At 42.6% G+C, this 27,830-nt stretch overlaps 1 protein-coding gene across 1 annotated transcript; it reads left to right on the top strand.

Annotated features, from left to right (window-relative positions):
* Positions 1-283: 283 nt before the first annotated feature.
* On the top strand, positions 284-27,771 carry LOC135549952 (tenascin-X). Its single transcript, XM_064980356.1, has 17 exons — positions 284-399; positions 3,014-3,649; positions 4,146-5,141; positions 5,487-5,602; positions 14,112-14,265; positions 14,383-14,661; positions 22,728-22,850; positions 22,950-23,093; positions 23,524-23,643; positions 23,924-24,076; positions 24,221-24,363; positions 24,470-24,602; positions 24,713-24,864; positions 25,330-25,426; positions 25,989-26,150; positions 26,347-26,510; positions 26,646-27,771. Exons 2-17 carry the CDS (start codon positions 3,256-3,258, stop codon positions 26,742-26,744), a joined length of 3,429 nt encoding a protein of 1,142 aa, XP_064836428.1. The 5' UTR covers positions 284-399; positions 3,014-3,255; the 3' UTR covers positions 26,745-27,771.
* Positions 27,772-27,830: the final 59 nt, after the last annotated feature.

Genomic DNA, 27,830 nt, shown 5'->3' with positions numbered 1-27,830 from the left:
CATCTCATAAAGCGTCTAAGGAGAGGACAAAGATGAGTTCAAACGATATTGAGGATTGGTCCCAGTCGTTCAAAACATCAAACAATTCAGATGTTTTCCATCGGAATCCACCGCCCAAAAGGGACCCGTAAAGCACATAGAATTACATCAGAGAAAAAGAGGTAGAAGAGAGAAAGAGAGAGAAGTGAGAGAGAGAGAGAGAGAAAATTCTTGAAGTATGAGAAAATGTTACTTGCTCTCCTCCTCTCTCTCTCTCTCTCTCTTTCCTTCTCTTTCCCACTCTCCTATCCTCCCTCCCTTTCTCTTGGTCAGTCAAATCAGAGCTTTACAAGAGCAGGGAGAGGGAGCTTTGGACTGACTGACAGACATTGGTCAGGGAGAGGGGTACAGTCTATCCAGGTAAGCCTTATGCATTTGTATTTTCATTGCCAGTTCTTTAATTATAAAATGAATATTGACAATAAATGCCTATCAATAAGAATACATCCATAAATAATGAGTTATATTAATAAAAAGTAGAGCAGAGTACATTATTATCTGATCATCCAATATGTACATTTGTACAGTTGTAAGCAATGCATATTTGTGTAAGTACTGAATAATGGTTGTAAATATGTTATAGGTAGGATAGAATCCAAATGACCTTGGCCTGTAAACATTTTATATATATATGTACTGTATTTCACAGTTTCTATGTAGACATCAATGGAAGATTGTGCGGGACTAGTGCCAATATACAAAATAATGCAATCCCCATCCATTATACAATCCCAAACCAATACAATACCCTGGTGTATTAACAGGCATTTAACAATATATATTTCATTGTACATTTTAATGTGTGTATGAGTGTGTTTTAATGTGAAAGAGCTAGAGAGGACGCAAAGCAACTGGAAAACACTTGACAGTGCATTTGACACAGATTTCTGCAGACAGAAGTCCTATAAAATATATTGCTTTATTTTGTGACTATAGTGTTATTACCAGCTGTGACAGGTATTAATAAGGAAACTGTTGGCTGATGTCAGGATTTTGAGTCTACTACTGAGTTTCAGACCAGGATGGAAATCCCAGAGAGTTGGAAACAGCAGCTTCACTGTTAAAATCACCATTCTACCTATCACTCAGAGAGATGGCAGTAGGCGCAGTAGTAGCTGACTAAACTCAACTCCATAGTGAAGGAAATGTCTGATGAACTCCACCAATGGAGTTGAGCTGTGACGAGGCATTATGGAATTCAGCTCCGGCTACACCTATTCGCCACCGTCAAATTCTGAAAATGATGAAATGCTTACCTAGTTTTGTGCCTTTCTTTGTTTGCTGAAATCCATACTTTTTCAATAAACGTTCATCAAATACAACCACAGACTGTTTGCTCGTTTCTGTTTCTCGAAGATGGCAACTCAGTGTGAATGTGCATGTGCCAATTTAATCTCAGATGATTTAGGCCTAGAATGTGTGATTTGATTGGACAATGGGTATTTGGAGATCTTGGCATTTGCGCTGAGTTGCCATCTTCGATAAACAGAAACAAGCAAACAGTCTGTGGTTGTATTTGATGAACGTTTATTGAAAAAGTATGGATTTCAGCAAACAAAGAAAGGCACAAAACTACAGAGGACAAACACAAGGTAAGCGTTTGATAAATGAAATGTTTTGAAGTATTGACCTTAGGCCGATGTAGTCGGAGCTGAATTCCACAAAGCCTGGTCTCTGCTCAACTCCGTTGGTGGAGTTCATCAGAACTTCCTTCACCATGGAGTTGAGTTTAATCAACTAGCGCAGTAGCAACCATCACTGTAGAACCTAGGTGCACTTCAGTGTTTTTTCCTCTGCCTAATCCTCTTCTTCCTTACCTTCCTTCCTCCCTCCTTCTGTGATGTTAGCCATATGTTGTGACCGTGAGTAAGGCTGTTGTGAAGTTTTGGTATTCCCGTGCCAAAGATATTATACGATTGTAAACCCTGAGATTCATAGCCTCGCGGGATTGGAGGCAGTGTAGCTCTGAGGGGCTGAGTGAATCTATCCCTGAGTGATGAGTGTCTGTGAGTCTCCTCATGCTGACAAGATACTTGCCCTCCGAGGGCCTCGATTTATGAGTTTTTTGCAGGCTGCCGAAAATTGAATAACCTGTTGTCGTTTCCCGCTGCTACTTTGTTTCCTCTTCTCCTTTACTACCATTTCACCCCCTCATGTTTTTGTCTCTATATATTTATCTTTATCCCTCACTCAACTCTCTAGGTGCTATGACGTTATGCTGCTCTTGAATGGTCCTGCATTTCCAGGTTGAGAAAGGCAGGGCCTGGTTTATGCATTGAGAGAAATGTTACTTGGGCTGTACTGTTTGTGCACATAGATCATTTGAACAGGATCCACTTTTGTGCTTATCAATTCTGGGGAATTTACATAATACACAGTAAAGGTTACTGGACATATAGTAGGTCGAGGCATTAGGCTGGTGATAGGGCAGCCATGGCTTTCCTTATTGTGATACACAGAAGGTATGAAAAATGCCATTGCTGAGAGGACTGAGGATAGGCTGGTTAGGGTCCAGTCAGGTGAGAGAGGGAGGGATTGTGGGTACACTGCCTCTGGCCCACGTGGCACGGATTGAGACTTTGGTTCCAGTTCAGACCATTGCATCCAAACCCCCTACTGGAATGAGGATAGTGACCTTATTGGGTCCCACCGGTAAACCACATTATCCTGCATGGCTGTACATTGTCCAAACACAAGCCTAACCCACACCAACTGAGCCTTGGGATGAATCCCATCCTTATAATGGGCTGTTAGTGAATGGCAAACTGTTCAGAACCAGTCCGTGGTTTGACACGTGCCACAACCACGTTGCTGTAGGAAAATAGGAACACTGGTCGCAGAGTATAAGACAAACATGTTTTGACAGGGCCATAAACAACTACAATTATATTCCAGCTCATCATAGCCACTGTGATAGTTGTTGTTCTTACATAAATTCAGGGGAATGTTTATTCTTAACTGTCTTGTTTCCTAGGGAAATTTGAGTCTTTGAATATCATCCACTTTGAGGTCTACAGGTTCTACAGATTCCCATGAATAAGACAACCTCTTGATAAGAAAACACCTTGACCTGTAGGTACCGCCACAGCAGAGTCCATCCGTCTGCCCTAGCCTTTCCTTGAAAACTGTCATTTTTTGAATTTTTTTTCAAGTTTCTCATCAACCAACAAAGACAATTGCCCTCCCCCTCCACCTGAAGGCAGCTTCCAGCCAAAAATGCCTCTTGTCCCATCCTTCCTCATCCTGCTCCTCACCTGCCCTGCCCTCCTGACCCCATCAGCTTCCCAGAGCCTGCAGCCTGGGGGTCAAAGGGCACCCAGGGACACAAAGCCAGAGGGTGGCGGGCAGCCAATCAAAGTAGTGATCTCTGAGGCGTGTGTTCAGGGGGACTCCAGTCAGACCCAGGGCAAGGAACTGGACCTTGAGCCTGGTTCTGCTCTAGTCCTTACCCATCGGATCCGACTGGTTCCGGGGTCGTGTGCAGGCGGGTGCGAGGCCGAGTTTGCTGCCCTGCGAGACCGTCTGGAGAGGCTGGAGAAGGAGGTGTCATCATTGAGGGAGAAGTGTGGAGGCCCAGAGGGGGGCTGCTGCACGTCCCAGCAGAGTAAAGGTACAGTAGTACTGCTGCCAGGTGACTCACTGATCAACTGGGTCTGGTTTTGACCATCACACGGCATCACATCATAGCTCCTCCCATCTCACTGAATCACCCAACTTTTTCTCATTTGAGCACACACACACATACGCAGGTTGCACACACACACAGCTCTCACGTGAATATAACAAACTATCAATCACCTGCCTCAATAATGATCACATTTTGAACTGGCAGACTACCTCCATGCTCATATGATCTAACTAACCTGAGTAATGAGGACTCTGCTAACAGGCTCAACCAATCAAAGCAAGTATAGGACAAGGTCCAGCTCTAACTTGCTGCCCAATGTGATCTCAGACAATCCTCCTTATCTAGCTCTCCACCCTTCTCTCAATGCGGGACACTTTCAGCGGCAGCACCAATAGTGTATCCACTAATCAGTTCAAAATATCAATACGCTGTAGTGTCTTACCGTTTTACTCTGCGTCTGTCCGAAACACCTCTCTAGGTGCAGAGTGTTCCATCAAGCCGGAGGGAGACGAGTGTCCTAATGAGTGCAGTGACCAGGGACGCTGTGAAGACGGCAAGTGTGTCTGCTTCCCAGGGTTCAGTGGGCCCGACTGCAGTTTGTCTGACTGCCCCGGCAACTGCAATGACAAGGGGAAGTGTGTGAGCGGCCAGTGTGTGTGCGACCCAGGTTTCATGGGGCCAGACTGCTCTTCAGAGTCCTGTCCTGGAAACTGTAACAACAAGGGGCGATGTGTGAACGGGCAGTGTGTGTGCGACTCAGGTTTCACGGGGCCAGACTGCTCTTCAGAGTCCTGTCCTGGAAACTGTAACAACAAGGGGCGATGTGTGAACGGGCAGTGTGTGTGCGACTCAGGTTTCACGGGGCCAGACTGCTCTTCAGAGTCCTGTCCTGGAAACTGTAACAACAAGGGGCGATGTGTGAACGGGCAGTGTGTGTGCGACTCAGGTTTCACAGGGCCAGACTGCTCTTCAGAGTCCTGTCCTGGAAACTGTAACAACAAGGGGCGATGTGTGAACGGGCAGTGTGTGTGCGACTCAGGTTTCACAGGGCCAGACTGCTCCACCAAGGCATGTCCTGGAAACTGCAAAAACGGGGGGAAATGTGTGAACGGTAAGTGTGTGTGTGATAGCAGTTTTACAGGCCCAGACTGCTCCACCAAGTCCTGCCCTGGCAACTGCAGCAACCGTGGAAAGTGTGTCAACGGCCAATGTGTCTGCGATAGCGGCTTTACGGGGCCGGACTGTTCCGCCAAAGCATGTCCCAATAACTGCAGCAACAAGGGAAGGTGCGTGAACGGGAAGTGCGTGTGTGAAGTGGGCTTCAGCGGACAGGACTGCGCCGCTAAGGGCTGTCCCAATAACTGCAGCAACAAAGGGCGCTGCGTGAAGGGGAGGTGTGTGTGTCGCCGTGGTTTCGCCCCCCCGGACTGCAGCCAGTGTGAAGCTGGGTTCACTGGAGCTGACTGTGGCACCGGTGAGTCATCCAAATATTCTCTATAAAACTCTCTCAAGGCTGCAATAGCCTTTTATATTGTCCAGTGAAAAAGAGTGCATACTGTATTAGCCACAGGGCAGTGTTAATATATCATAGTGTGTGGAATATAGTATTCCCTTCTATCCAATTCCACATACTGTTATATTTGCCACGCTATGCTTTCAAGTACTGTATGGACTTACAGTGTGTGGACCACTACCATGTGTTGCAGCTTGAGACGCTGGGTAAAATGGTAAATCCCTTTAGCTAATGCAAGGAAACATTGTATGGCATTGCTGGCTTGAATGACTGGAATTAAGCACAAAACCCCTCCCCTGTCTCTAGCCATGTCTGGTGTGTCCCAGCTCAACACCAAGGACATCACTGAATCCTCTGTTACTCTCTACTGGACACCACCTCCAGTCCAGTATGACACCTACCACGTCACCTTCACCAGCCAGGTAACAACACACAACACACCCTACTCACAATTTCTTAAGAGGTTGTGAGTTGTGAATTTGGGTCCTAAACTAAAGCACAAAGTAAACTGAACTTGAGAAACAACTGTTAGACAACAGATGTACATATTGGGGCAGTGACATATGTTTTGTTGGTTTTGGCTCTGTTCTCAAGCACTTTGGATTTGAAATGATACAATGACTATGGAGGTTAAAGAAAATCAAATCAAATGTATTTATATAGCCCTTCGTACATCAGCTGATATCTCAAAGTGCTGTACAGAAACCCAGCCTAAAACCCCAAACAGCAAGCAATGCAGGTGTAGAAGCACGGTGGCTAGGAAAAACTCCCTAGAAAGGCCAAAACCTAGGAAGAAACCGAGAGAGGAACCAGGCTATGTGGGGTGGCCAGTCCTCTTCTGGCTGTGCCGGGTGGAGATTATAACAGAACATGGCCAAGATGTTCAAATGTTCATAAATGACCAGCATGGTCCAATAATAATAATAAGGCAGAACAGTTGAAACTGGAACAGCAGCACGGCCAGGTGGACTGGGAACAGCAAGGAGTCATCATGTCAGGTAGTCCTGAGGCATGGTCCTAGGGCTCAGGTCCTTCGAGAGAGAGAAAGAGAGAATTAGAGAAAGCACACTTAAATTCACACAGGACACTGAATAGGACAGGAGAAGTACTCCAGATATTACAAACTAACCCTAGCCTCCCGACACATAAACTACTGCAGCATAAATACTGGAGGCTGAGACAGGAGGGGTCAGGAGACACTGTGGCCCCATCCGAGGACACCCCCGGACAGGGCCAAACAGGAAGGATATACTGTCAGCTGTTATCCATATCGCGTGAACCGTTTAGAAAATGACAGCACTTTTTGTACATAGTCACCCCTGATATTAGGGGATCAAAGGAATGGGGACAAATTCACTAATATACACACTAAACTTTTGACTACTTTAAGGCTGAGATCCCGCTAACGGGATTGATATGGCAACAGCCAGTGAAAGTGCAGGGCGCCAAATTCAAAACAACAGAAATCTCATAATTACAATTCCTCAAACATATAAGTATTTTACACCATTTTAAAGATAAACTTGTTGTTAATCCAACCACAGTGTCCGATTTCAAAAAGTCTTTACGACGAAAGCACACCAAACAATTATGTTAGATCTGCACCTCGTCACAGAAGAACACAGCCATTTTTCCAGCCAAAGAGAGGAGTCACAAAAGCAGAAATAGAGATAAAATGAATCACTAAGCTTTGATGATCTTCATCAGATTACACTCATAGGACTTCATGTTACACAATACATGTATGTTTTGTTCGATAAAGTTCATATTTCTATCCAAACATCTGAGTTTACATTGGCTCGTTATGTTCAGTAGTTCCAAAACATCTGGTGATTTTGCAGAGAACCACATCAATTTACAGAAATACTCATCACAAATGTTGATGAAAATACAAGTGTTATGTATGGAACTTTAGATAAACTTCTCCTTAATGTAACCGCTGTGTCAGATTTCATAAAAGCTTTACCAAAAAAAGCACACCATGCAATAATCTGAGTACAGCGCTCAGACAACAAAACAAGCCATACAGATATCCGCCATGTTGTGGAGTCAACAGAAGTCAGAAATAGGATTATAAATATTTGCTTACCTTTGACGATCTTCATCAGAATGCACTCCCAGGAATCCCAGTTCCACAATAAATGTTTGATTTGTTCGATAAAGTCCATCATTTACGTCCAAATACCTCCTTTTGGTTAGCGCATTTAGTACACAATCCAAACTCACGACGTGCGGGGAAGTCCAGGCGAAAAATAACTCTCATGTGAGCGCGCGTGATCAGCTCATGCCACTCTGGCAAACCTCTGACTCATTCAGCTCCCAATCCCCCCTCCTTCACAGTAGAAGCATCAAACAAGGTTCTAAAGACTGTTGACATCTAGTGGAAGCCCTAGGAAGTGCAATATGACCCCATAGAAATTGTATATTAGATAGGCAATGAGTTGAAAAACTACAAACCTCAGATTTCCCACTTCCTGGTTGGATTTTTCTCAGGTTTTTGCCTGCCATATGAGCTCTGTTATACTCACAGACATCATTCAAACAGTTTCAGAAACTTCAGAGTGTTTTCTATCAAAATAAACTAATACTATGCATATATTAGCAACTTGGCCTGAGTAGTAGGCAGATTACTCTGGGAACCTTATTCATTCAAGCTAAACAATGCTGCCCCCAGCCATAACAAGTTAATAAACACAAGTGATTTTTAAAAATTCGTAGCACGCAATGATTACATCAAGCTTGTGACGCTACGAACTTGTTGGATCCATTGGCTGTTTCTTTTGGATGTGCTTTAGATGATTTTGTGCCCAATACAAATGAATGGTAAATAATGTACTGTGTGTCATTTTGGAGTCAATTTTATTGTAAATAAGAATATAATATGTTTTTAAGAACTTCTACATTAATGTGGATGCTACCCTGATTGCTGATAGTCCTGAATTAATCTGAAAATCTTATTTACAACGGCCTAGGAAGTGGGTTAACTGCCTTGTTCAGGGGCAGAATGACAGGTTGTTACCTTGTCAGCTCAGGAATTCGATCTAGCAACAGTTACTGGTCCAACGCTCTAACCATTAGGCTACCTGCCACCCCAACTCCCCCAAAACGGGGGGACTGTGTACAAAAAGTAATGTCATTTCTAAACGGTTCATCCGATATGGATGAAAATACCCTCAAAAGTGCTTTAGTACAGAGCCAAAACAACAACAAATGTGTCATTGTTCCAATACTTTTGGAGCTCACCATATTAGCTGAGAATGATCTCATGGCATGAAGCCCAGTTCTCATTCCAGGTTTTAAGACTTGTTTTGGGGGCAAATTTAAGGTCATGTTGAAAAGTCATGGTGCTGCGTTATTTCCATTACAAATCCCCAAAATGTTTGCCTAACATTTCCCTGAGAGCCCAAGGGAATTCAATGATGACATACAGTAGATTAAAACATGCCATGTAAAAAAAAAACATGGACTCCTTTGCCTTCAAAACAAATCAAATGTATTTGTCACTTGATTCATGAACAGCAGGTGTCGACTAACAGTGAAATGCTAACCTGTGCGACCTGTGCGACTTTCCCAACAACGCAGAGAGAAAAAAAGAGAAATCATAGAAAAAAAGAACACAAGGAATAAATACACAATGAGTAATGTTAACTTTGCTATATACACACATGGGCTAACAGTACCGAGTCGATGTGCAGGGGTACGAGGTAATTGAGGTAGATATGTACATATACAGGGCATTTGGAAAGTATTCATAACCCTTGACTGTTCCCACATTTTGTTACATTACAGCCTTATTCTAAAATATATTAAATAAAACATTTTCCTCATCAATCTACACACAATACCCTATAATGACCAAGCGAAAAATATATAGTGTAAAAAAATTAATAAAATACCTTATTTACATAAGTATTTGGACCCTTTGCTATGAGACTCGAAATTGAGCTCAGGTGCATCCTGTTTCTATTGATCATCCTTGAGATGTTTCTACATCTTGATTGGAGTCCCCCTGTTGTAAATGCAATTGATTGGACATAATTTGGAAAGGCACACACCAGCCTATATAAGGTCCCACTGTTGAAAGTGCATATCAGAGCAGAAACCAAGCCATGACGTCTAAGGAATTGTTCATAGAGCTCCGAGACAGGATTGTGTCAAGGCACAGATCAGGGGAAGGGAACCAAAACATTTCTGTAGCATTGAAGGTCCCCAAGAACACAGTGGCTTCCATCATTCTGAAAAATGGAAGACGTTTGGAACCACCAAGACCCTTCCTAGAGCTGGCTGCCCGACCAAACTGAGCAATCGGGGGAGAAGGGCCTTGGTCAGGGAGGTGAGCAAGAACCCAATGGTCACTCTGACAGAGCTCCAGAGTTCCTCTTTAGAGATGGGAGTACCTTCCAGAAGGACAACCATCTCTGCAGCACTCCACCAATCAGGCCTTTATGGTAGAATGGACAGACGGAAGCCACTCGTCAGTAAAAGGCACATGACAGCCCACTTGGACTTTGCCAAAAGACACCCTAAGGACTCAGATCATGAGAAACAAGATTCTCTGGTCTGATGAAACCAAGATTGAACTCTTTGGCCTGAATGCCAAGCGTCACGTCTGGAGATAACCTGGCACCATCCCTACAGTGAAGCATGGTGGTAGCAGCATCATGCTGTGGGGATGTTTTTCAGCGGCAGGGGATGGGAGACTAGGCAGGATCGAGGGAAAGATGAGCGGAGCAAAGTACAGAGAGATCCTTGATGAAAACCTGCTCCAGAGTGCTCAGGACCTCAGAATGGTGCAAAGGTTCATCTTCCAACAGGACAATTACCCTAAGCACACAACTAAGACAAAGCAGGAGTGGCTTTCCGGACAGGTCCCTGAATGTCCTTGAGTGGCCCAGCCAGAGCCCGGACTTGAACCCGATCAAAAATCTCTGGAGAGAACTAAAAATAGCTGTGCAGCGACGCTCTCCATCCAAACTGACAGAGCTTATAGCATCATACCCAAGAAGACTTGAGGCCGTAATCGCTGCCAAAGGTGCTTCAACAAAGTACAGAATAAAGGGTCTGAATGCTTATGTAAATGTGATATTTCATTATGGTGTATTGTGTGTAGATTGATGAGAAAAACAAACAATTTAATCAATTTTAGAATAAGGCTGGAACATAAAATCTTGAAAAAGTCAAAGGGTCTGAATACTTTCCGAATGCACAAAACATTAAGAACACCTTCCGAATACACCTTCCAATTCAGTGGGGCATGGACTCTACAAGATGTCGAAAGTGTTCCACAGGGATGCTGGCCCATGTTGACTCCAATGCTTCCCACAGTTGTCAAGTTGGCTGGATGGTGGACCATTCTTCATACACACAGGAAACTGTTGAGCGTGAAAAAACTCAGCACTGTTGCAGGTCTTGATACAAACCAGTGCGCCTGGTACCTACTACCATACCCCGCTCAAAGCCACTTCTTTTGTCTTGCCCATCCACCCTCTGAATGGCACACATACACAATCCATGTCTCATTTGTTTCAAGGCTTAAAAATCCTAGTCAGGCTATGTCAGGGAAAGAGCTATGTCAGTGTGTGCTGCGTTTACCGTGAATGCAGTCTCCGCTAACGGCGGAACATTGCAGAGAAATTATAATCATGTTGTTACCTTGAACCTCCACGAAACTGATTCAATAGAGCCCTTCATTTTCTATACCAAAGAGTGGAAATCATGCCAGAATAAATAAATCCAAAAAGTTTGACCTTGAGAACAGTAGCACAACATAGTTTGACAGCTGAGCAGCAGAGGTCCATCACACAAATTAAAGGTGAGTCCATACGCAACACCATGTCAGAAATACGTGATTATGTTTCTCAATTTCAATTCAGTCATTCATTTCACTAAGCCTTTGAAGGCATTTCAAATGGCAAAACATGAGTTTCACTGAGCAAAACCCATTAGTGGACTATTGGAGTACATAACATGGTTTATAGATGCTGTAAATGTGCAGATATTCAAACGCCTTGCCAAAAGAATTAGCAGTGGAGATTTTTGGCAGTTTCTACTTAATGACGTTTGGCGTTAACAAACGGTCACCTCAGTAAATACTGGTTTGCTTCTACTGGTTCAACTTATATCATTATATACTGGTTCAACTTTTATCATTATATACTGGATCAACTTATATCATTATATATTGGTTCAACTGTATATGGTTGGATTCACAGCCATAGTAACCACAGAATGGAGGACATCATATTTTATGTGTGTTGTTGTATTCAATTTGTTCAGCAGCTCATGGTATCAATAAGTGGATTGAATAGATCAAATCCAGTTTCCAATATCAAAGGTAGCTCATGGATGAAGTAAATGAATTCCAGTGAATTCACGGAGACATATGCTACCAATTGCATTCAAAGCTGCCTTTGTACTCTTTATTTTGAGTATAGGATGTTTGTCGTGTTTCAATGATTTGCACTACTTGAATGATGTAATGTAGTACTGAACGCTTTACTTCCTATTGAGGTTCAGTTAACAGACAGTAGCCTGGACACTGTGTATTAAAAAAAGCGTACATTCTTATGATCTAATAGAATATCCGGGACGTGTGCAAATGTCCCACTGTAATTGTCCCTTAAAGGCCTAGTGTAGTCAAAAACGTGATATTCCTGTGTTTTATATACTGTATATTTCCACACTATGAGGTTGGTATAATAATAATGATGATAATGCTCTTTTAGTGTAAGAGCTGTTTGAAAAAACTGCCTTAAATTTCAACCTGTTTTTGGTCCTCCTGTGTGGCTCAGTTGGTAGAGCATGGTGCTTGCAATGTTAAGGTCGCGGGTTTGATTCCCACGGGGGACCAGCATGAAAAAGTACAAAAATGTATGCGCTCACTACTTACTGTAAGTCGCTCTGGGTAAGAATGTCTGCTAAATTACTCAAATGTGGGATGGAGTTTGAGATATCACCTGGTGGTAAATTAGTTAATAGACCAATAAGAAAGAGGTCCAAACCTCTCTGGCAATAACAGCTAGTTCTCAATTCTCCTCAGACAGTCCTAGCAAAATTCATGCTTGAGAAATTGTATTTTTAACCATGTAAATTGAAAAGAAATCACTGAAAGGTACTTAATTGATATCCAGAAATGATTTGATTTGAGATTTAAAAAAGAAAATGGCTGCATTGGAGCTTTAATAAAACATATGCTCCCAATCTGCACAGAGAGGTGATGTCAGACTTACACAATGACAAACTGGATTGGTACTCATCATACACATGTTGTTGGACCTTGCTATTAGAGCAGACACAAGCACTCTCGAGAAGCAGTGTCTATGTCGTTAAAAGACTAATCTACAACCCTGTAACAAAGAGAAACAGCTTAATGGCAACCAAAAGGACCAGAGGGGAAAAGGTAGGGAAACGGTAACAAGATTAAACAACCTAGCACAAATCCCACTCCCCTCTTTTTCCGACTTAATGTAATTCTTTTAATGTGTGAATGAGATTATTGTTCTTCATAAAAGGGTTCCAGATGAAAAAGAGAGAGAAAAACAGTAAATAGAGACTATTGTCGGTTCATAGAGTGACTTTTGGCCACAGCATCAGCACCAGGACGCATTCCCTAAATTCATCTCAAAACAACAACAAGGGAAACAGCCTATTGTTCCATACATGACAGGGGTAGGTGTCAGAAGAAATATGGCGTTAGGGAGAACATCCTTGTACAGGGAACGCATAAAACTGAACAGAGGAGAGAAAATTAGGGATGAGGACAATTGAGCAAAGGAGAAAGTCAAGGGAAGAATAATGGGAGAAAGAGCGAGTGGGCAGCAAGGAAGAAGAAAAGATGCAGATGGGGGATGCTTGTTGCTAGGGCAACCATAAACACGGTCAAAAACATGGCCCTGGCCAGAGAAATGACTTCATTGGTCGGCAGCTGTGACGCATAGCAGAAGAGAATGAATAAGGGAGATATACATTCATCTCATGTTTACAGATAACAACACAAGTACACAAAACGGGGAGCAAACCCCACATTGTGCAAGGTAAAGCACAGCAACGCACTCATCTCTTGAAATAACTGCTGAAAGAATTAGAGGCTTATGACACACAGACACTGAAGATCAATGCTGGGCAACCTGGCAACCCAGCTGGGTCCGATTTCCCATATGAGAAAATATATTACACAATGGAGAAAAACTTGGAGAACACCCCCACATTGGAGTAATTGGGTAAACCCTTAAACTACTGCTTTTAAATGAATGGAAATACTGGCGTTTTCCAATACATAGATTGAAGAATAACAACCTGATACTGTTGTTTTAATAGCATCTTTTATAAGTTGGTTTTTCAAATGATCACATACCAATAAAGGATATTGTGAAAGTTGGAACGGTTGACTATAGTTGAGTGGGGTTGCCAGATGCTTTGTGAGCTACTGGATTTCCCATATATGTTAATAATGAAATAGTTTCACAATACTACTATTACATCATTGGAATATCAGGCTGTTTATCTCATTGCCAAGAAAATAATAATATAAAGAAAAGCTGCCCAACCAAGTTATAATTCCCAACAGAGACATCATTCTATTTTGTCTGATGATGTTGTACTGCATAGCTGTTGAGTTCTGTAGTAATGTGATTGTGAGGCCCCATTGTGAACAATAAATTTGAGTCCAGTTGCTAATTTAGAGTTGGCTTGGTTGACGTTTCCAAAATATCTGAATATAGGCTTCAGCATGACAGAATATGTAAATTACTACTCCCTCTGCTGGTAAGCATACGGTACATGCACCCATTCAAAATAATATTTAACACAGGTTCTGACTACCATTACTTTAGAAAATTAACTGAAATACCAGTAGGCCATTTCATCATATTTATTGATAATCCTCCTGATATCCGTTCTAACATTAACTTTATCGTTTTCTGTGCCACACAGAAAGAGGGCGATCAACAGATAACATCTCAAGTTGGAGGGAAGCTCACGACCTACACCCAAACAGGACTGGCGGCCGGGCAGGAGTACACGGTGACAATCAAGGGAGAAATAAATAGGAGAATGGGCACTGAGAGCACAGTAGAATTCACAACCCGTGAGTCAGGAAACCACATTTTGTATCCCCTTATTAACATATGTTACTTTGGTTATCAATAGATATAAATGCTAAGTCGTTTCCCCCCCCATTGCTTTTCCCCGACCCACCACCCAGTTATCTCTGGACCCACAAACCTTCAAGTTGTGAAGACAACCACAACATCTGCAGTTGTCCAATGGGAACAATCGCAAGGACACGTCGACAGGTATCGCTTAACTGTTGCACCCAATCAGACAGACGGAACAGCCAAGGGAAGACAAGACCTGACCCTGCCCCCTGAGAGGGACTCTGCCCAGATTGACGGTTTGGACCCGGGACATTTGTATGACATCACACTAGTGGCTGAAAAGGGCGGGATCAAGAGCAAGCCAGCAACAGTCCAAGTCACTCCTGGTGAGTTTAATTGGATGGCTTACTTTAGTTACTACATTGCATATGAAAAAATCCAGGGACTAGATTGTATAAGAAGCAATCTTGATTCATTAGGCCATATTCTTTATTCGTTTATTTGGAAATGAAGACCATAAAAATAGTAAAATATTTTAAGATAAGAGTTATACAGTCATGAAACAACAAATACATGGTGAACTAAGCAGAAGAAGCAGGAGAGAAAGAGAAAGTCATCATTATGTTTAAAAGAGAGAGAAATCTCTGAAACAAATTGGATTCCCTGGCAATGTGAATGAATATGCAAGAGAGGCCAGCCCTGCTCCTGTGAACTGTTATCCCACTAAAGTTAACATGTCTAGACACGTCATTATTCAATAGAGCAGGTCATTGGAAGTGAAATTAAAATACCTTGAAATGAATCGAGGTACAGTATAAAAACTGCTCCTGGAGCTAACCTGATCTCTCTTTGTAAAATATATTTTCATTTTCATTTTTCATTCTCTCTTTCTCGACAGTAGCGGCACACACTTAACTCACAACATTGAATATTTCAGCACCCGAACAATGAATGGCAAGGTTGTTTTGATGACCAAATGTAATACTCTTTCCACTTCTCCCTGCAGGTTTGGACAGCACATAGGGCAACTATTTATTGCACTAATGTCAATGCAGGTGTTGTTGGAAAACAGGATAATTCAAAGTGTTCAGTTCAAAGATAATATTTTTTGATTTTGCCATTTGGATCTAACAGTGCTTCCCTCTTGTAGTCGGATCAAAAAAACATATTGTTTTCTTTGGTTCCAAATGACCGCTTCATGCCTTTAGGAAAATCCACAAAGACAATATCCAGGGTGACCATGGACACTGTGACCATGCAGTAGCACCAGGAGTAGCAAGCCATGAAGACCCAGCAGGGAATACAAAGCCTGTGAAGGCCATCTACTTCTCAAAAGCCAAGGGTGAAGAACCAGAGAGTGGAACGAATAGGAGTGGACCAGGCTCTGTAACAGTCAAAGGCTCAAATGGAACCAAAGAGGACCCATCTGTCACAACCAGTACAAGACCACTTGGCAACACAAAATACAGGGTTGACATAAACCAGGTGATAGAATAACCTTGCCCAGGAAGCCATACATTGGAGACTATCCGTTTTAATGGTACAAGTGTAAACCAGGGTGGGAGCAGAGGGGGTCACAGTCTTCTGAAAAAGCCTTCAAGCAGAAACCCATTGGTGGGGCCAAAGGTCACGGATGCCTTAAAAACTGACGCTAAAACAGAAAGTCCCATTGTTGGAGACAGGAATATAGTTATAACTGTGAAAAACACTAAGCTGAAGACATGTCCTCTTGGAGAAAAAGATAGAACTTCGACAAAGACATATCCTGTTGGAATCCTTCCTGAAAATGCCACTCAGAGTTCTGGCTCTGAACAACCAGAAGTGATTCCTGGCTTAAAGGACCTACCTGATAGAAAAATGGGTACAGAGACTGAGGCAAATGAGCCAGGGCAAGGGACTGATGGCTTGGAGCCTACAACCACATCAGAAACAAATATTACTGTTCACCTGAACGTGAAGAAATGTGTCAACGAGATTAAATTGACACACAGGAAAGTCAATGTGACCTGTGGAGAGAGAGTCATTGGGGGGAGGGTGAATGGCACAATAGTTCAAAGTAAACCCACAACAGGGCAGGGTTTTGCTGAAAAAGAGGACAGTGGCCTAAAAGTGTCTGAAACAGGACATTCAAAAACAGCATACTCATACTCAGATAAAGATAATGTTGCAGAAGTGGGAATCAACAGAGATGGAGAGAAAACAACTGATGTGGGATTGTTTGGAACCAAAAAAAACGAGACAAAGACTGAGAATGGGCGGCTCACCACCTTTTTGCCGCCTCACTCCAAAGGGCCCCTAACCAACACCGCCCAATATGAGACCATTCCTAAACAGGACACGTTCACCTTCTTCAGCTCCCACAAAAATCATCCACTGAATCAGAACAGAGTGGCAAAGAAGGCTATTCATCCTCGTCCTCCACTTCAGAGGAATCAGACTCTACTAAAGAAAATGCTGCAGTGGCAGAAAATGGTATTGCAGTAACAGTGGACGGTATGAGCACAGACGCAGACAGGGCTACTGACGTGGTGTCGTCTGGAACTGAACGAAACAAGTCAAAGACTCGGACAGTGGGCAGCACACCACCCTTTCGCCGTCTACCTCCAAAGGGCACCCAACAACGCCGCTCACACCCAAATATGGGACCATTCCAAAACAGGACACGAACAACCTTGAGACCCCCTCGGCATCCATCAAGAGGTCCCATACGCAGGCCTTTCCAACCTAAACTGACAAACAGGGACAACGGCATCGTCGTTCACACCACTCAACCGGAGGAGCAGGGCACCTACAGCACCAGCCAGAATGACACAAACACAGACCTTAAGCCCGAAACTCTCATCAAGAGAACAAATACCACAGCTAGTAAAATAGCAGGAGGTCATGCATATATTAGAAATAACGGTAGCTTGAGCCAAAGGAGCCAAGATTCAAAAACAGGTCATCATGACAAAGGGAGCCAAGTGAGCAAGACTGCTGATTCAACAGACAGAGCAAACCAGATAAATGGATCAGATGCCACTACTACTGGAAAAACAAGGCAGCCTCTAAACTCAGTGGGGGTTCAGAGCATAACCTCGGGAGGGTTTGTACTTGTTTGGGGAGCACCAGAGGGGATGTACAGAAATGTCATAGTAACCCGGGAAGAGCATGGAAGTAAGAACGAGGCGGAGGAAGAGGAGGAAGAAGAAGTGGAGGAGGGGAGAGTGAGTCAGAGGAGGATAGTGAGGAGGAAAATGTAATGGTGGCGAGTCAAGGTAAGGAGGGAGGGGAGGAGAACCCTGTTACCAATAGCAAAAGTGATAACCAGAGACAGAACAGCAATACTACGGCTAAAGTTGGTGACGGGGGTACAATCAAGTTCTCCAAAGTCCTTTCAGGGTCGGCTCGCTCATTCCCATTCCAGAATCTCCATCCACAGACACGCTATTCCCTGTCCGTATTTGGGAAGGGTCCCGGAACTACGCTCCAAAATTCACAAACACATCGACAGCACAGGTACTGGCCATAGTTAAATCTCTACCAACTACTACAAGGGTTCATTGGCTCATTGTTCAAGCACAGGACTTCTCTTTTCTTGAACTATGCAAGTTATTCCAGACACCCAGTTAGATGCCGATACACCATTTTAGGTCAGGTATACTTGCACAGCTGCTTGATCCATGTCCATTTCAAGAGCCGTCACACTCTTGATACTGTAGCTTCCTGAATTCCAGTACTTCATCATGTCTGTCGTTAATTTGCCTCATCTGCTTATTGATACGTGAGCTGTGTTTCTTTTGGTTTGTCCTTGACAACCAAGAGCTTTTAATTAAAATAAATGGTAAATAAATCCAAAACTTTAATTACAAATTATAAACTGGGTGGTTTGAGCCCTGAATGCTGATTGGCTGAAAGCCGCGGCATATCAGACCGTATACCATGTGTATGACAAAATTTAGATTTTTACTGTTGTAATTATGTTGGTAACTAGTTTATAATAGCAATAAGGAACCTCTGGGGTTTGTGGTATATGGCCAATATACCACGGCTAATGGCTGTATCCAGACACTCTGCGTTGCGTCGTGCCAAAGAACAGCCATTAGCTGTAGTATATTGGCCATATGCACCACACCCCCTCGAGCCTTATTGCTTAAATATACAATGATCAAATAAACATGGATCTGTGCTAATCATATGTATTTCGTGTTAACCCCTTGCTTATACCATGCTGTGCAGTGATTAGTGCAACTGTGATGTGTGTTGTTCATACTGGGTGCATTGTGGAAAAACAGGTATAATTGCCAAAACACCCAGAGAAAATGGGCTGTTGCTAACTGGGGAACTATCTGAAGCGCATCCCATCAACGAAATGTGAGCATGAGTTCAACATCTTCAAAATGTAGGTTATGCTGAGGGATGCTCTCTAATATATAATCATTACAGTGCTAAATCTTACACAATAAACCCGGGATTACATAGCCTCCCTGGTCTATATACGACATGTCATATACAGCCTGTTGTTTCCCATTTTGTACATGGACAGTATGTCAACCCAAACACATCCATGTGTTAAGCACGTACAGGGCCTTCAGAAAGTATTCATACCCCTTGACTTATTCCACATGTTGTGTTACAGCCTGAATTCAAAATGGATTAAATATATGTTTTTAGAAATTTGACCAAATTTATTGGAAATGAAATACAGAAATATCTCTTTTACATAAGTAAAATCAATACTTTGTAGAAGCACCTTTGGCGACGATTACAACTGAGTCTTTTTGTCCAGCACCTGGATTGTACAATATTTGCCCATTATTCTTTAAAAAATTCTTCAAGCTCTGCCAAGTTGATTGTTGATCATTGCTACAGTAGACTGACATTTTCAAGTCTCGCCATAGATTTTCAAACTGATATAAGTCAAAAATGGTAACTAGGCCACTCAATATTCACATTCGTCTTGGTAAGCACCTCCAGTGTAGATTTGGCCTTGTGTTTTCAGTTATTGTCTTACTGAAAGGTGATTTTGTCTCAAAGTGTCCGTTGGAAAACAGACAACCAGGTTTTCCTCTAGGATTTTGCCTATTTTTATAGTTGTATTCTGTTTCTTTTTAGCCTAAAAAACTCCCCTAGTCCTTGCCTTTGAAAAGCATACTCATAAAATGATGCAGACACCACCCAGCTTGAAAATATGAAGAGTGGTACTCAATAATGTATTGGATTTGCCCCAAACAAAAGGTTACTATCTTTGCCACATATTTTGCAGTATTACTTTAGTGTCTTGTGGCAAACAGGATGCATGTTTTGGAATTTGTACAGGCTTCCTTCTTTTCACTCTGTCATTTAGGTTAGTATTGCGGAGTAACTACAATGTTGTTGATCCAACCTCAGTTTTCTCATATCGCAACCATTAACCTCTAACTGTTTTAAAATCACCATTTGGCCTCATGATCAAATCCCTTCCTCTCCGGCAACTGAGTTAGGAAGGACGCCTGTATCTTTGTGGTGACTGGTTGTATTGATACTCCATCTAAAGCCTAATTAATAATGCCACCATGCACAAAGGGATATATACAGTGCCTTTGGAATGTATTCTGACCGCTTGACCTTTTCCACATTTTGTTAGGTTACAGCCTTATTGTAAAATTGATTAAATCATTTTTGTCCCTTGTCAATCAACACACAATACCCCATAATGACAAAGCAAAAACAGGTTTTTATTTTTTTCTTCTAATTTATTACAAATAAAAACTGAAATATAAAATGTACATAACTATTCAGGCCCTCTATTCAGTACTTTGTTGAAGTACCTTCGGCAGTGATTACAGCCTCGAGTTTTCTTGGGTATGATGCTACAAGCTTGGCACACCTGTATTTGGGGAGTTTCTCCCATTCTTCTCTGCAGATCCTCTCAAGCTCTGTCAGATTGGATGGAGAGCGTTGCTGCACAGCTATTTTCAGGTCTCTCCAGAGATGTTCGATCAAGTTTAAGTCCGGGCTCGGACTGGGCCACTCAAGGACATTCAGAGACTTGTCCCGAAGCCACTCCTGTGTTGTCTTGGCTGTGTGATTAGGGTCATTGTCCTGTTGGAAGGTGAACCTTCGCCCCAGTCTGAGCTCTGGAGCAGGTTTTCATCAAGGACCGCCCTGTACTTTGCTACGTTCATCTTTCCCTCCATCCTGACTTTTCCCAGTCCCTGCCGCTGAAAAACATCCCCACAGCATGATGCTGCCACCACCATTCTTCACTGTAGGGGTGGTGCCAGGTTTTCTCCAGACATGATGCTTGGCATTCAGGCCAAAGAGTTTAATCTTGGTTTCATCAGACCAGAGAATCTTGTTTCTCATGGTCTGAGAGTCTTTAGGTGCCTTTTTGGCAAATTCCAAGCGAGCCGTCATGTGCCTTTTACTGAGGAGTGTCTTCTGTCTGGCCACTCTATCATAAAGGCCCAATTGGTAGAATGCTGCAGAGATTGTTGTCCTTCTGGAAGGTTCTGCCATCTCCACAGAGGAACTCTAACCATTGGGTTTTTGACAAAGGCCCTTCTCCCCCAATTGCTCAGTTTGGCCGGGTTGCCAGCTCTAGGAAGGGTCTTGGTGGTTCCAAACTTCTTCCATTTAAGAATGATGGAGGCCACTGTGTTCTTGGGGACCTTCAGTGCTGCAGAAATGTTTTGGTACCCTTTCCCATATCTGTGCCTCGACACCATCCTGTCTCGGAGCTCTACGGACAATTCTTTGACCTCATTGCTTGGATTTTGCTCTGACGTGCACTGTCAACTGTGGGACCTTATATAGACAGGTGTGTGCAATGGAATCAATGGAAACAGGATGCATCTGAGCTCAATTTTGAGTCTCATAACAAAGGGTCTGAAAACATACATAAATATTATATATTTTTATACATTTACAAACATTTCTAAAAACCTGTTTTTGCTTTGTCATTATGGGTTATTGTGTGTAGATTGCTGATAATAATTGTTTTATTTAATCAATTTTAGAATAAGGCTGTAACGTAACAAAATGTGGAAAAAGTCAAATACTTTCTGAAGACACTGTATATATATATATATTTTTTTACACATCTACCAATCGGTGCCCTGCTTTGTGTGGTTGAATCTGTGCTTAAAATTCACTACTTGATTGAGGGACCTTATAGATGATTATATGTGTGGAGTACAGGAACTGGGGTAGTTACACAAAAATCATGTTAACCACTATTATTGAACACGGATTGAGTCCATGGAACTTATTTAAGCTTGCCATAACAACTGGGTTGAATACTTATTCACTCAAGACATTTCAGATTATTTATTTTTTGATAAATTTCAAAGATTTTCTACAAACAAAATTCCACTTTGACATTATTGTGTGTAGATCAGTGACACAAAATCTCAATTTAATCAATACAAATCCACGCTGTAACACAACAAAATGTGGAAAAAGTAAAAGGGTATGAAAACTTTCTGAAGGCACTGTACTCATGAAATTTACTCTGATATTCATGAGACCATTCAGCTACAACCACCATTCACTGCTGGTCTGATCTTCTCTCACTTAGGGTAAGCTTTAAGTCAGCAACCTTCATTGGCTCCCTTCATCACTCACAAATCCCAGGGTAAGACCACGGTTGGTCCCTGATTTTAAGCGTGAAATGTACAGATTTTAATCCTATGAGTCTTTTTTAAATGTATTTAAAAAAATAAAAATAAAGAACAAAATTCTACAAGGTTTTAACGATTTAGCTAGTTTTTTAAAAGTTTTTTTTTTACAGAAGGCGAGGTCTCAAATGGTATTTGGGATCATTATGGCAGGATTCTGCTCACTCATGGTTGAAAATCTGTTGGTCAACACATTTCTTATTCCTTAGAAATGATCTTTCTCTTGCTTTATCTCTCCTATTCTTGTATTAAAATTATTTGGGGTATGTATTTGTTATCAACATCTCTTCGATTGTTCCTATCTTCTGTTATAACCATTTAAACTTTTCTCTTTCCTGCCAATCTTTATTTTTCAGGATCAAAAGACCAGCTCAACATTAATATCTCATCCTTTTCCCTTGCTGCTTTCCAGGGTCCAACATCTGCATTTAACAGTGACACCTTTGTCTGTTTTAGTATATGCTGTACTGTGTATACTGTATATATGGTTGCACTGTACATATATACCCAAACTCAATGGAGCACTAATAATAACAGCGTGAGTAAACAAGTATGAGTGCACCTATTTTAAGGTATATTGATCTTTCTTCTCCTCACATGTAGTATGACTTACCTCAAGTCTCAATTTTCTCTTTCTCAAATATATTGTAGCTCTGTTTCCATGTCCATCATTTTTCTCTCTTGATACCTTTTTCTTTCTTTCTTACAGTTTTTATTTGTTTTCATGCGTCTTTCAGTCTATGTTCGTCTTTCTATCTTTTGTTTCTCTTTTTCGCTCTCAATCACACTTAATATTCCCGTGTCATGCCCAGGTCCAGAGCCTCCCTCAGGTCTTGTCTTCAGTGAAGTGACTGAGACGTCTTTCTCTGTGTCCTGGACCAAGCCAAAAGGTCCCGTGAGTGGCTTCAAGGTCACCTACACTAACACACAGGAAGGTAGGTGCTTACACTAAGGTTCTGGGGGTCAAACTCCTGGCTGTTGAGTCACGTCAGTTCATTGTGCATTCACATCGCAAGTTGCCCGTTCTATTCCAGGGGAGCCTCTCTCCGCAACGGTGGACTCTGGGGATTCCACTCTGGCACTGTCAAAGCTCTCTCCAGGGTCCTCCTATGAGGTCAGTGTGATATCCGTCCTTGGACTGGACGAGAGCGATGCAATCAAAGACCTGGTTATGACACGTACGTTTACTTCAGTGATACTGTTGACTTTCAGTTTTAGGATGAATACTAATTTACAGGAAGTTGTCAGATTGTAAATTATAGGAAGTTAGACTATCAACAGCCCCTTTTTTTTGTCTTGGTCAACGAAGTTAAGCATTCAAAACCACATGTATTTTTTGTTTTGTTTCCTCCTGTCGTGTGTATAGTGTTTTCTCTGCATTTATATGAGTTCTGTGTTCATAATTGTTCTAGCAGGTGCAGGATCTGGGAAAGATCTGTGCATTTTCAAATTTTCTCAAAGGGTCTATCCTGGAGCTGTTTCAACTTCAATTTTTTTTAGCAAGAATGAGATTCAAATCTAATGATGTATCGAAAGGATTTGATTTCACGTTGTGCTCCCTTTCCCTTTCTCTTGCCTTCATTTTTTTCAAACCCAAACCGATCTCAGTCCCTGACCCTCCGAGGGATCTCCGGGCCATTAATGTCACAGACACCAAGGCCTTGCTGCTATGGCGACCAGCACTGGCAACAGTCGACCGTTACGTCATAGTTTATGGCTCTGAAAAAGGTAAAGGGGTATCAGAAGTTGGATATCCATTACAACAGTAACCCTGTGGGGCTTTTAAAAGCCAGAGCCGTATTAGAGCTTTTCCTTTCCAGTTGGAGCTTTCACACAGGCCACAGGCAAGATGAGATCATACTATTTGTATTGGACAGTCAGTTTATGACCACCCCAACAGCATTACAATATAAACACTGAGAAATAAATTAAATCCTGCTGCCTACCTCTCTCCACTGCCAATCACCTGCTCTCTCTCCACTGCTTACTTGTTTCTGTGTCAACCAAGGGTCAGATGATGCCAAGATCACTGTATCGGGCAATGCGGCGGAGCAGCAGCTGAAAGGCCTACAGGGCTCCACTAGGTACACCGTCACAGTCACCAGTCAGCTGGGCCACCTGGACAGCTCTGCCGCCATCACCGTCTTCACCACCACCGGTGGTCAGTCCGCACAGACACCTTCTCAAACTACCTTAATGCTTAAACCAATCAACTCACCCGAGACTGAGCCGAAAAGGAAGGCTGATGTTTTCATTTAATTTTACAACGGAGCTTCTTGTGATTGTGTCCATGTCCATCTGGCAGGATCCAGGGGAGACGGGGAAGTTCCGAGTGACCTGAAGGCCAGTCAGGTGACTCCTCGCTCAGCGCTGTTGACGTGGAAAGCACCCTCTGCCGCCGTGGGAAGCTACAAGCTGACCTATCAAACGGAGGGACAGGAGTTGCAGGTGAGGAACACTGATTAAAAGGTGGAGACAGACACACATTCTATTTTATTCAGGACAGTAAATTAGGACAAAATGCAACAAACTCTGGTCTATTTCTTCTCAACAGGAGGTTACCATTGACTCCACAGTAACAGAGTTCAAATTGACCAGGCTGCATCCCATGTCCAAGTACACCGTGCATCTACAGGGGGAGAGGGGAGGGAGCTATACTGCTACAATTTCCACTGAGTTCACCACAGGTAAGTGGTCAAATATATTTGACTTTATAAAGAAACTTAACAAAACGAAATACATACATCGAAAGCACAGTTTCATCAAGTTAGGCTCTCTCTTTGATTTTGTCTGTTAGGGAATCTCCGATACCCCTTCCCAAGTGACTGTTCCCAGGAGCTGCTAAACGGGATACACGAGTCTGGAGAGGTGGAGATCTTCCCCAGGGGAAGGCAGGGGAAACCAGTGTTGGTCTACTGCGACCAGGTGACTGATGGAGGTGGCTGGACGGTAAGAGAAGATGATTGTGTGAGGGACCATGTGTCTATACTGTTGGTGAAGAGAGAGATTGCTATTTAAAATGTATTCAGATGTAGACAATAGATTTAGCATAATGAGTGGCAAATGTAATACATTTGACTGCATAATAACTATGTCCCTTAAAAGGAAAATACCACTCAAAAACTATCTTTTGCTATTTGGTATTTCATTAGTCAACAGTTGATACAGTCCCAAAATGTTTTGCATGTCAGCAATCAAGTTTTCAAGATATGGAACTTTCAAAATAAGTTTATCTTGAAGACATGATTGCTGACATGCAAAACATTTTGGGACTGGATCAACATTGGACTAATCAAATACCAAATACCAAAATAGTTTTGGAGTGGTATTTTCCTTTTAAGGGACATGAGAGAGAGAGTTAACAGTTGATTAAGGATGGTATATGTCCGCTGTATGAGCGTGTTTGCTTTACAGGTTTTCCAGAGAAGGATGGATGGGAAAACGGACTTCTTCAGAGGCTGGAAAAACTACAGCAAAGGTTTTGGAGAACTGAGTGGGGAATTTTGGCTGGGTGAGAGTCATTCGTCACGCTAAGTTTGTTTTCACCCACTTCAGCAGCAGTGCACCAGCATTACATCAAACAGAACTGCTATATTGACGACGCAAAAGCTAAACTATGTCACTTTTACGTAAACAGTGCAAGCCCTCGTGACAGATCAACTCAGTAAATAGACCCGTTGCTGGGCAGATAAATTAAACAGTATAACGCCAGATGAGAAGGATCAATTTAATGTGGAAATTTATGGCTAGACGGTAGAAAAAAAGTGACTACTGGCACTATTGGTGCACAAACAGAAGGACAACCAAGAGCAGTAGCAGAGGGCCTATCACTCTTCAAAACCCTTTAACTTTTTTGAAGCGATTGGCTGAGCATTAACGCCGGTAGCGCACTATCCACTATTCATTCTAACATTGAGGCGCATCATGCTCATTTCTACTGTGTAGATCTGATGAAAATAAGTCTTCAGCGCCCCCTAGAGCCAGCACATATAGTTTACTTCAGGAGCTCGGCAGTAAGCAGTTTTTTGTGTGCTATAACACCTTGTTTCACACTCATCTCTGTCCATATATAGGTAATGAGAACCTACACAATCTAACCAGCATGGCACCAATGACCCTACGTGTGGACCTCCGTGCAGGGGACGAATCAGTGTTTGCCAAGTACTCTGCATTCACAGTGGACACTGTTAGAAGGAACTATGCTCTCAAAGTGTCTGGGTACAGCGGTACAGCAGGTATGGACAGATTCTGTCCACTGAAAATGATGGACCTCTTATTGTGCATACTTCCACATAATCATTAAACCTGTCACTTATTGTTTTCTCATAATCCCTCTATTCCACACTTACTGTTTCCCTCCTCGCGCCTGCCATCTGTCTTTCCACTCCACTTCCCTTTTCCCCTTCCCGCTTGACTTTTTCGTCCCGGTAGGTGACTCTATGAGTTACCACAACGCGCGCATGTTCTCTACCAGAGACAGAGACCCCACGCCTTTCATCACCCGCTGCGCCATGTCCTATAGGGGGGGTTGGTGGTACAAGAACTGCCACGAGGCCAACCTTAATGGCCTCTACGACACCAGTGTCAATCACCAGGTAATGCCAGCCAACTTCATACCTCATTTCACAATTTCAGAGTCTATATTACCAAAGTAATCCAAGGCAACTATTCCAGAACAATCAATTACATGTTCGGGGTGGTTTGCTAACTGAATCGTCTCTGTGTCTCAGGGTGTGATCTGGACTGCCTGGAAAGGCAAGGACTTGTCCATCCCTTTCACCGAGATGAAGCTCCGACCAACATCTTTCACCCCTCCAACTCAGGGATAATGACAAAGTGGTGGACGGAAAATGAGAAGGGGGGAGAGGCACAGTTTATGAACACACACACACACACACACACATCCAGGTAACTGCTGAAATAAAGGAAACACCAACATAAAGTGTCTCGATAGGGCGTTGGGTCACCACGAGCCAGAACAGCTTCAATGCACCTTCGCGTAGATTCTACAAGAGTCTGAAACTCTATTGGAGGGAGGCGACACCATTCTTCCATGATAAATTCCATAATTTGGTGTTTTGTTGATGGTGGTGGAAACACTGTCTCAGGCACCGCTCCAGAATCTCCCATCTCCCCAAGTGTTCAATTGGGTTGAGATCTGGTGACTGAGACACACACACACACACCCTTTAAACCCCCTATTCTCCTTTGAGACCTCTCTTTCAAAGTCACTGAGATCTCTTCTTCTAGCAATGGTCGCCAAAATAATGGGCAACTGGCTATTTTTATACATGACCCTAAGCATGATGGGATGTTAATTGCTTAATTAACTCAGGAACCATACCTGTGTGGAAGTACTTGCTTTCAATATACTTTGTATCCCTCATTTACTCAAGTGTTTGCTTTATTTCAGTAGTTACCTGTACATAAGCACACACACAAACCCACGCTCAGTCTTGCATGCATACACAGTACATGCACCTATTAGCTACAGCTCCAGACTAAAGACTAAAGCAATTCGATTTTTTCAAATGTATAGAGGACAGTTATCTGTATGTTATATTGTACAGTTCCTAGATTATCTTTGAGATTTCCCTTTTCTTTTTTTACTCTAAGTGTTGTGGCACCCCTTGCGTAAGCTGTAAAAATGTATGCACTGTCCCCTGGCTATGAGGTACAACCGTGGAAATGAGCGGTGAATAACGGAGATTTCTGTTTGTACTTGACTGGCAATTATCGAGTTTTGGTGTTTGTCCTTTGTTTGTCTTATTTGTGGTTATATGTCCTGTATTTTCGGTTGCCCCAATTCTCAAATTGTAGTTGCTACAATAATAAAATAATGGTGGAACATGGGCAGCAGAAGCACTGGGTGTTCCGTTGTATGAGCAAGTACATGTACGTGAGTGAGGTTTTCA

Source organism: Oncorhynchus masou, chromosome 12, assembly GCF_036934945.1.
Source record: "Oncorhynchus masou masou isolate Uvic2021 chromosome 12, UVic_Omas_1.1, whole genome shotgun sequence".
Lineage (NCBI taxonomy): Eukaryota > Metazoa > Chordata > Actinopteri > Salmoniformes > Salmonidae > Oncorhynchus > Oncorhynchus masou.
The sequence above is the reverse complement of the archived record's forward strand: the minus strand, read 5'-3'. Positions and strand labels throughout refer to the sequence as shown.

Excerpts from the sequence above, each read along its gene's own strand:
- LOC135549952 (XM_064980356.1), top strand. The coding sequence starts at position 3,256 with ATGCCTCTTGTCCCATCCTTCCTCATCCTGCTCCTCACCTGCCCTGCC. Across the intron at positions 3,650-4,145 it reads CACGTCCCAGCAGAGTAAAG|GTGCAGAGTGTTCCATCAAG; the intron begins GTACAGTAGTAC and ends ACACCTCTCTAG. Across the intron at positions 24,077-24,220 it reads CGTCTTCACCACCACCGGTG|GATCCAGGGGAGACGGGGAA; the intron begins GTCAGTCCGCAC and ends TCCATCTGGCAG.